Raw genomic sequence first — 10348 nt, forward strand, 5'->3', positions numbered from 1 at the left:
AACGAATTTTGACAAAAAAAAATTGTGTTTTCTTTGTTAGACCGGGGACTTATCAGCCAACCTGTTATATTCTGTATTCATCTTCAGATAAACTATCTAATTAATCCCTAATGTAAAGTATAAATTCATATTGTCTTTTATTATTTAAAAACATAATTTTTAAATTACAATTTATTTAAGTTTTCGCTAATATTAAAAAAAAAACATTAACTTTAATCTTTAACATAGAAACTATAAATCAACAAATTTATATGATATTATTTTAAGCTCCAATAAAAGTTCCTTCAAATAATTTCACATTATCGGTATTGATAATCGCATAGTAAAATGGATGGTCGGCCCTAAAGATAGGGTATGGAATATCGGCTCCACTTCGAGCAGATATACCAAGACCTGGAAATAAAAACATATATATTTGAATGCATAAAAAAATATATAAATAAAATATATAGTACATCCTGGATTTTAAAGAGTGGGTTACATTATATGTCTTGGGGACAAAATTTTAACGAAGATTTCTCTACCGTTTAAATACTACACGTACGAAAAAGACTGTTTTTCATATGTTTGGGTGTAAAAATTATATGTTTGGAACTCAATTTCTTTAACACAATGTTTTTAAGTGCAAGCATATAATGTTCATTAGAGTGACCGCACGTGTTAACGTCGTTTAATCGGGCTCAAATCGGGCTATCCCAATATCTGGAAAGGGGATTCCTTTTGTGGGGTTAAGGCGACAGAAAAACAATTTTTTGAAGCGATATGGTCCAATTTTTGCATGTCACACCAAATCGGATAAAATGTATTTCTATAAGAAATTGGCTCTTCCAAGAGGTTCCAGAAGTTAAATCTGGGGATAGATTTACCTAAGAGATATGACCCAATACCCTTATACCGACCTATATAGTTATTACAAAGACAATTGAGAGAAGAAAATGGGAGATTGGAGCTAGGTCCATATTTTTCGTTTATCGAACCGAACGCGTATACGAAAAGTATTGACATAGAATTAAAATGAAAATAAAAAGAAATTAAGTGCACTAAATAAATTTCCATAAAAGGGAAAATGTAATTTTTTTGTTGTCGCCTAAAATTTAACATTGTTTCATCAAGAAAATTAAGTTTTCCATTTAAAAAATAAGAAACCAATAAAAAAATTACAAACATGTATGGAACTAGTACCGCCAATGCAACATTTGGTGTGACGTAGGCCAATTTCCCATTTTCTAAAGCGCATTGTCTTTGGTTATTACTTGTATCAATATTCAAGGCGATAGCTCGCTTCGTTCGGAAGTTAGGTGGATTTCAACACATGGGAAAACGGACGGACATGGGAAGATCGACTAAGAATTTTACCACGACTCCTACTTTATGGGATCTGAGACCAATATTTCATTGAGTTACAAACAGAATGATAAAAATAGACCCTAAATGGTGGTGGGAATAATGATCAACATCAAATAGTATTACATACCAGATGCTCCTGCGGCTTCTGTTCCTTTCTCGTTGACGTCAATCAAAGCCTTATGCATGACATTGGATACCTGAATGGGTTCAATGGTTTTCAACATATTTCCAAAGTCTCCAGACGAAAACATTCTTTTTATGCCAATCTGTAAAATTTTGTAAAAAATGGAATATTAACAAAAAGTTGCACTTCAACCTTATACATACCTTTATTAGAACATCTTTGAGATCAACTTTAAATTCCACTTTGAATTTAGGAATATAGATATTAACATTAGTTTGCATTCCCATTTCTCTTACAACAGAATCCAATGTTTTATTTCTCAACTTCTCCAACAATTTAGATAATCCATCATTGGCATTAGGTAATAAAATCATCATAGAAAGATCAGAATTTTTATAGGGCAAACGTAGTACAGTTGCATCCAAATCAGAGAAGGTATTATATTGACAAAGATCTTTTTTAAACATCAAATGAACCTTTTGAGTAGCATGCTGATCACCATTGGTATAGAAATCCTGTTCTGTGGTTGCCTCTGGAGCAAAACCAGTATCCCATTCGCCTTTGAAGTAAATAGCACTTAATAGGAAAATACGCGTATCTGCATTTACAGCATCAGGAGGAATAAAATCCTTTATAGTTCCATTAGTGTTAAGTTCCACCCATTTATTCATACTGCCAATAGCTGCATCACTTTTGGAAAAATCGATATTTTCAATAGATGAATAGAACTCCTTGGATAATGTGGTATTAAATGTTTCATTTATTTCATAGCTATCTTTGATATAAATCCTGTTGGCCATATTCAGCATAGAGCTATTCTCGTATTTGCTCAAAATATTATGATAATTACTGGTGATACTTTCTAAATTCATTCCGCTTATATTGAAACTTTTATCAATTTCCAATGCTGTCTGATTAACTGCTACTTGGCGAGTCATTGCTAAACATGTCTCTATCGAGAATGGGGAATAGACTATATTTTTATCCCCATTAGATTTTGACAATTCTGTAAAAAGTTTTCCATTGAATGTTTCCAAGCTATTAAGGAATTCCGACTGTGTTATATTAATCGTTGGTACTTGAGCTGGCGGCTTGGAATGTTTTGCAAACGTAAAGAAATATACCATAGCAAGTATTGCTACTGTTGACGCAAGACTTAATAATACCGAAATAAAAATGCAACGGCAAGACATGTTTTTGGTGTTTATAATTCCAAATGATTTCGATTTTTATTAATTCTAAAACGAATGAATAGAACATATTGAAGTAGAAATTAATAAACTCGTTAAATTTAATTTAACTTTTTAAATTGAAACAACGTACGAGATTCTTAACTATAACGAAGATATTCGTAGTTGTAATAAATTTTCAATCAAACACACAAAATGTCTTGTGTGCTAACGAAAATAAGTCCTCATATAAATGAAATTTTGTCTGTTCAATTTATATTAAATTTTGTTTTGTTTGTTTGTCTCCGCATTTAGCAGAGTTATTATAACCAGCAACCTTTTTTGACTCTTTCTTTTTGAAAAATAAATTCAATATTTACTTAATTGTTTGATTTCCAAGTACATCACTCCAGTATACATCATGACATGTACTAAGGTCTGGGGGTTTTATACGAATTTTGGGAATGGTATACACAGCAATATTTCTTAAAACAATTTTCCCTCTAAAATTTAATAAAAACTATAATGATATCATAACTAGTTTAAAAGTTATACAAGTTCAATTCAGATTTTTAATTGTCCAAAAACTTTATTTTTAAAAATAAAATGTTCAATTTTCTTGTTTTTTTTTTTAATACACAGGAAAAAAGTCTTTTCAAATACCTTTCTTATGACCAGGGCTGTGGAGTCAGAGCCGGAGTCGGAGTCTGAAGATTTTGCTGGATTCGGAGTCGGAGTCGTAGAAATTTTGCTCGACTCCGACTCCGGCGAAACAAAATTTGAAAAACACTTCATATCTTTGTAACTAAAATATTTCGACAAGAAATATTTCCACAAAAAATATTTTCATCGAACAATGAAAAACGAAGTGCTGGATTTCAGGTCATTCAAAGTGTATTTATATGGGTGAAATTTCACGGCGATATAAAAAGTAGGTTTTACTAGAATGTGGGCTTAATTGATCAATTGTATTGTCCATTTTTAACATATAAAAATATAGATTTTTGACCCTGTATATACTCATGATAAAGGTACAATTTTAAGGCAATATAGCAGTAGAACCTAAAGTTCTGAATTTTTGGCAGGCATGTCGAGTTCGTAGATGAGTCAGGCCGGACAATTTTGTGATATAGCACCTACATATGAACCCAACTTCCGATTTGTTTTAAGAAATTTTTCCCAGTCTAAAATTTTCATAAGACTTGTCAAGAATTTCGAATTTAGAGTTATTCGAGATCCATAAATAAATGCGGAAATTTCCCAGCTTTTGAGATAGCCCTACATAATTACTTGAGAAATCTCCTTGTACACCCGATGTACTTGGAAGCTATAATTTTAAATTAAACCTCTGCCAACGTTCAGATGGCACGGTCGTGAAAGCCACATGAAATTCTTTACATTAAATTAATGGTCTCTAATGTCCATTTATAAATCGATAATTTACCATTTTACTTCTATAGAAACAATACTCGTAAGTATACAGCTATTGCTGTCATCTGTTGTATGGTAATGGTTATTTAAAATTCGACCCGTCCCAAATTTTTCTGGAAATTGCTGTTATACCCATATTTTGATGTGGTTTCTATATAGTCTTGTGTCGTAATTTAATTTATTGGCCTGAAATTAAAATGTAGAGTTCTTTACATCCCTAAAATGCTGAGGTTTGTCGTCGAGTCGTATCAAAATTAGAGTTATTTTGGACATATAAACACATGACAAAATTGAGTATTTATATCGGTCTATTTTTGGAACTTAAAATTACAATTGGAATACTGTTAAAATGAGATTTAGGTACACCTCCTGGAGTCGACTCCAGAGTCGGAGTCGAGGCTAATAAGAAATGCTGGAGTCGGAGTCGACAAAATTGACTCGATTCCACAGCCCTGCTTATGACACATTATGTTTAGACCGCTGCTTAGTAAAATGAGCCAATAACTAACTCTTTTAAATAGCTCAATTTTCTCAATGTACATTTAAACACATGGCAAAACCGATGTCCACTAAATTTGCCAACTTTGGCGATACTTTATCCATTCAAAAGTTGTAGAATTATTTCCAAAACAAATAATAAATAATAATAATAATAATTTGGATCCAGTGTGCGCTGCACGAAAGTGGCTCTTGAGATGATCGATCTTTGGTATTTAATCCATTCTTGGTTAATGCGTGCTGAGTGCCAAATCCTGTTGGAATGTCCATGCGGCCGAAATGTTTGTCTGCCCAATATTCAATACTCTCGTTAGGACATTTTCCCGATGAAATCGACTTTTTTTTTTGACCCCTCTGTTTATGAATATGAGCGGGTAGCGGGAACCATCGATCATTACGGCAGCCGACACCATTACCATCGGCGGAGTTCGAGTTCTGATGGCGAATTTCGTGTCTACTTGTCAAAGAGGTCAATTTTCAGTTTATCTCTTTGACAAGTAGACACGGTCATTTTGGTTTTTTTTTTCTCAAACTGAGAAAAACAAATTAGATATCTGGCCACTTTCTTCCAAGCGAATTAACTCTTTGACTCTTTCCTTTTGCACCTTTTGGAAGTTCAATGGTTTTAATCTAGGCTTAATTTTCAATATATCCCAGCAAAAAAAGCGTCGGCAAAAAAGTAGTGAAAATGTTCTTTTTGGATCCGGAAGTGGTGCCAACTTGACGTAGAAGCGATGAATTTAACATGGCCTTGTCCATCATTTCTACAGCCGCTGCACTGAATTTGCATCACTTCTTAAGGAGTGGAGAGAGTTCAGTGTTTTGGATGTGAATTAAGAAATTTTGTCATATTTTGACAAATAAATAATTTTTAATTTTTTTTTATGATTTTAATGCATTATAACGCTTGTCTGGAACATTTGCCATCAAATATTTTAAAAAATTCGCAAGTTTTCTAAAAAGGATTTAACACTTTTTCGGCTAAATTTAAATAATTTGTGCCATTTCATTAATTCTTAAAATGTTTTTAACCTATTTGAAACAAAAACAAGTATATACAGCAGTAATTTCGGCCGGGCCGAATCTTAAATACCCACCACCATGAATCAAATATAATAGTTTACTTTAAAAACTCTTCGTCGTAGCGGGTTACTTGATAATATATAGCATTTTGGGGGGTTTAATGACAAATCTTCTCCCAAACAAATCAGTTAAACCAGTACGCTTCCCGAAGAAAAAATTTAAAGATTCTACCTATGAAGACCATATCAGATTGTGGATTTATGAGAACCAATTTTGTTTGAGTTTTAGAGAAATCATAGACATATCGTGCAAATGATGAAATAACGCCTTGATTTGAAATCTTAAATCTGTGGATTTTTTCCGCCATTATTTAAATGAATATGATGAGTAAAATTTGGAAATTTTACTTTCAGTTTCAAGCAAGTTTCATGATCAGTGCGCCTGCTATACCCTGAAAGAAGTGTTTTCTTTTCTGAGGAACGAAATTTTAGGCAAGCAAAGTTTTCTTTTGACACAAATTTTAGAGACAATCGTTGAATCGCTTATCAAAAATTCGGATTAGTTTGCACTAAACGAAAATACTTTATACGAAAGGGGAATTTCGTTTGTCTAAAATTTCATTCCGGAGGAAAATATTTTTTCTGTGTGTGTACCATCAAGAAGTTAAATCGGTCTATATGCATGTCTTGCCAAATGGACTGGTAAAAATAAATGCGATACAGATTTTTGAGGGTCTAAAATTCCAGTGTATATAAATTTTTGTGCAAATCGGTTTCTAGAAGCCCAATGAGTTAAATCTGGAGATCGGTCTATGTGGAGGCTATACTAAAACATGGGTCGACACACACCATATGCGGCTGACCTATTTGTGGTCAGACGGATTCCAGAAGTCCTAGAAATAAATTCGTGAGTTAGGTCTATATGGGGTCTATACCAAAACATGGACCAATACCACCTCTTAATGTTCTTCAAATACCTCTAGAATTCCACTTTCAGACGAATTGGGTGAAAACTACGAATTCTAGAAGCCCAAAAAGTAAAAACGGTCTATATAGGGGATATATCAAAACATGGACCAATACGGACCATTTTCGACACACCTCTTTATGGTCCTATGATACGTCAATATTTCTTATTTTCGGCAAATTGGATAAAAACTACGGATTCTAGAAGCTCAATAAACAAAGTCGGTCTAAAGGGTGGTTAAATTGTAAGGGCCGTTGTTGAATGTGAACCACACCTAAACGCCAAGTTTTTTCCGAATTTTATTTGACATTTCTCTATTTCAGACTTACTCAATTTGAGCCATGGAGAGATACATAATCAAAATGCATATCGTGCACCTTCATCTTCAGTGATGAGGCACATTTTCACCTCAGTGGATTCGTCAATAAACAGAATTGCCGCATTTGGGCGAATGAGAATCCTAGAGTGATTGTCGAAAAACCAATGCACTCACAAAGAGTGACTGTTTGGTGCGGTTTATGGGCTGGCGGCATCATAGGACCGTATTTTTTCCAAAATGAGGCCGGTCAGGCAGTTACTGTAAATGGTGTTCGCTATCGTGAGATGATAACGAACTTTTTATGGCCCGAATTGGAAGATATGGATGTGGACAATATGTGGTTTCAGCAGGACGGTGCCACTTGCCACACAGCTAACGAAACAATGGCCATTTTGCGCAACAAATTCAATGGCCGTGTTATCTCACGTAATGGCGATGTCAATTGGCCGCCAAGATCATGTGATTTGACACCGTTGGACTTTTTTCTTTGGGGTTATTTGAAAGAAAAGGTGTACGTCGATAAGCCAGCAAAAATGCAAGAGCTAAATGATGAGATAATTCGGCACATTAACGGCATAGAACCTCCATTATGCCTCAGCGTCATCGAAAATTTGGACCATCGGATGAAGGTGTGCCACCGAGGTCGCGGCGCCCATTTGGCCGATATTTTTTTCCATACACAATTGAGTAACACCAATATATCATAATAAAATAAAATTACAATAATTTCCTAAATAGTTTGTGTTTTATTCAAAATCAACATCGGCCCTTGAAATTTTAACCACCCTTTATATGGGGACCATACCAAAATATGGACCAATGGCACCATTTGCGACACACCTATTTGTGATCTTAAAATACCTCTAGATTTTAAATTTCAAGCCAATCGGCTAGAAAATATAGTATCTGGACGCCCAAGAAGTAAAATCGAGAGATCGGTCTATATGGGGGTTATACCAAAAAAATGGACCGATACACCTCAATTTCGGGGTCCCAAAATACCTCTAGATTTCCAATTTCAGGCAAATCGGGTAATAAATACAGGATCTAGACCCCCAAGAAGCAAAATCGGGAGATCGGTCTATATGGGGGCTATACCAAAACATGGACCGATGCGCACCATTTGCGGCACACCTTTTTATGTTCCTCAATTACATCTAGATTTTTAATATCAGGCAAATTGGATAAAAACTACGGTTTTTATAAGCCCAAGACCCCAAATTGGGAAATCGGTTTATATGGGCACTATATCAAAACTTGGACCGATATAGCCCATCTTCGAACTTGACCTGCCTGCAAACAAAAAACGAATCTGTGCCAAATTTCAGGACGATAGCGCCAATATTGAAGGCTGTAGCGTGATTACAACAGACAGACAGACAGACATGCTTATGTTATATCGTCTTAGAATGTCTCCCTGATCAAGAATATATATACTTTATATAGTCGGAAATCGATATTTCGATGTGTTATACACGGAATGACAAACTTAACATATTATACCCCATTAACCCTTCTATGGTGGTATATAAAAAAATAAATAAATTTCCCATTAAAAATATGAAAAAAGCGGGTTATAAAAAATTGACTCAAATGAACTTTCTATGCAGTTAAAATAAAGAACATCTTTGGGAAGGCATTTTTGGAAGTTCTTCTAAAGTTGTGCCTTGAGAAGAACTTCCAATTTTTTTTGCTGGGATTTTGCATTCGTTTTCGTTTTAGCCACCTGTGGGTTTCCAGGCAAATATAAAGCAATCACACTATCACTCTCGAATTCCATTACGAATAGCTTTATTTATGAATGCAAAATGCTTTTGTTAGCTTGTAAACATCTCCCCATGTTCTGATTTATGAATTAGCAAAACGAAAAATTTTGAACTCTGAATAACTCGTCAACAGTTTCATCTTTTTCCAAGAGTTTTTTCCCTTAAATTTCCTATCCGTAAGAATAGTATGTACAAATTATATATCATTGTACTGAGTCTCGGGAACATTTGCGAGCGTGTCGGAAGGTGAGTCCTCAAAATTGTTTCGTTGGTGAGTGTGGCTTTTCACTTCGTGAATGTGTGTCCTATTCCTATTAAATCAATAAATACGCCAATATTCGACATATCTTCTAGAATTTGGCACAAAGTCTTATTTTTCGCCTGACTTTATCTATTTTTTTCTTCTTCTTTTAATATGAACAATTTCAAATAAAATACATATTTTATCAGTATTCTCTAGTTTTATTTGATTTTAATACTTGTGTTTTGTTGACAAACTATATTGTAAGTAGTTAAAACCCCATAAAGACAGAGTGAATACCCAATTTTAATATATTTCTCGATATTTTGTATGGGCATTGTGTTGACTGGAAATGCACATGTCTCTGTAGATTTTCCCTTATTGATGACTATATACAATGTAGCACTCACCTTATATCTGCTTCTCACAAAGTTTTCAAGTTAACTAATTAACTATCCAAAATGCCACAGGCATATAGGTAAAGCTTTTCTTTAAACGCAATTTCAGAACAATTGTTCAAACGCAACCCATGACTAATCAACAAAAATTTTCTAAGCTACTACTTTTGAATTTCGAATGATAAATGGTAGACAATGTTTTAACGAATTCACAGCAAAGTCTGTTGAATACGATCACTGAAGCTCGATATTGAAAATTCCCCGAGTATTAGCATAAAACGTTTATTTTTAAGTTACTTATTATGGACTTTTTCGAAAGATATTTGTAATGTGAAAACACTATGTAGTAGGGGAACTCGTTAAAGTTATTTTCCTTACATTATTTTCATAGTCATGCTAAGTCAAAAATCAAGTGTGTTTCGATTAGTCTATTATGTAAGTTAACACGCCGTGAGCGATAGTTTCACCTTATCGGCAATAAATATGCAGGGATGTAGCAATTATATTGTTGTAGGGGGACGACATTCTTTACCCTTATTCACTGAAAAAAAAGTAATCTTTTTCATGCATAAATTAAACTAAATTGTATTAGATGTTTTGAGATTTAAAGAACGACACTTTACAGCAATTTTTTTTTTTTTGATTTTGGCTACAATATACCATTATATATATAGAATATTTGGTTAGAAAAACTAAACAACGAAATACACGCAAAAAACAATTCTTTCCTCTCAAACGAAATTTTAGACAAACATTTACTTTTTGCTTTAAGGAAGTTTATTTGGAAGAAAAGTATATATTTTTTGTGATAAACGTTTATTCTTTTCCAGGATGTAAAAACAATTTCATTAAGACTAACTCAAAATAACAATCTTTTCTGGCTAATTGCATTTTCTCTCACATCTTTCTCACGTCCACGAGGTTTTTTAGTTCTTAGCATCTTTTTCCGTAATAAAAACAATCCCAGCAAAAAAAATGGTATAATTTCAAAAGCACTTGCAGAAGATGCACTCCCAATGATGTTCTTTATTTTAACTTCCCAGGAAGTTCTTTTAGTTCATTGTTT

The 10348-nt window shown here is 33.7% G+C and overlaps 1 protein-coding gene across 1 annotated transcript; it reads right to left on the minus strand.

Annotated features, from left to right (window-relative positions):
* Positions 1 to 113: 113 nt before the first annotated feature.
* Positions 114 to 9444, minus strand: LOC142238432 (serine protease inhibitor 42Dd-like). Its single transcript, XM_075310067.1, has 4 exons — positions 9295 to 9444; positions 1675 to 2709; positions 1475 to 1613; positions 114 to 393 (listed from the first exon to the last, which is right to left on the minus strand). The coding sequence occupies exons 2-4, from the start codon at positions 2662 to 2664 to the stop codon at positions 263 to 265; spliced, it is 1260 nt and encodes a 419-aa protein (XP_075166182.1). The 5' UTR covers positions 2665 to 2709; positions 9295 to 9444; the 3' UTR covers positions 114 to 262.
* Between the last annotated feature and the right edge of the window lie 904 nt (positions 9445 to 10348).

The sequence above is a fragment of the Haematobia irritans genome, chromosome 5 (genome assembly GCF_050003625.1).
Source record: "Haematobia irritans isolate KBUSLIRL chromosome 5, ASM5000362v1, whole genome shotgun sequence".
Lineage (NCBI taxonomy): Eukaryota > Metazoa > Arthropoda > Insecta > Diptera > Muscidae > Haematobia > Haematobia irritans.

Coding starts and splice junctions, on each gene's coding strand:
- LOC142238432 (XM_075310067.1), bottom strand. CDS start 2,664: ATGTCTTGCCGTTGCATTTTTATTTCGGTATTATTAAGTCTTGCGTCA. Junction 1,614..1,674: donor TCAAAGATGTTCTAATAAAG/GTATGTATAAGG, acceptor AAAATTTTACAG/ATTGGCATAAAAAGAATGTT. Junction 394..1,474: donor AGAAGCCGCAGGAGCATCTG/GTATGTAATACT, acceptor TTTTATTTCCAG/GTCTTGGTATATCTGCTCGA.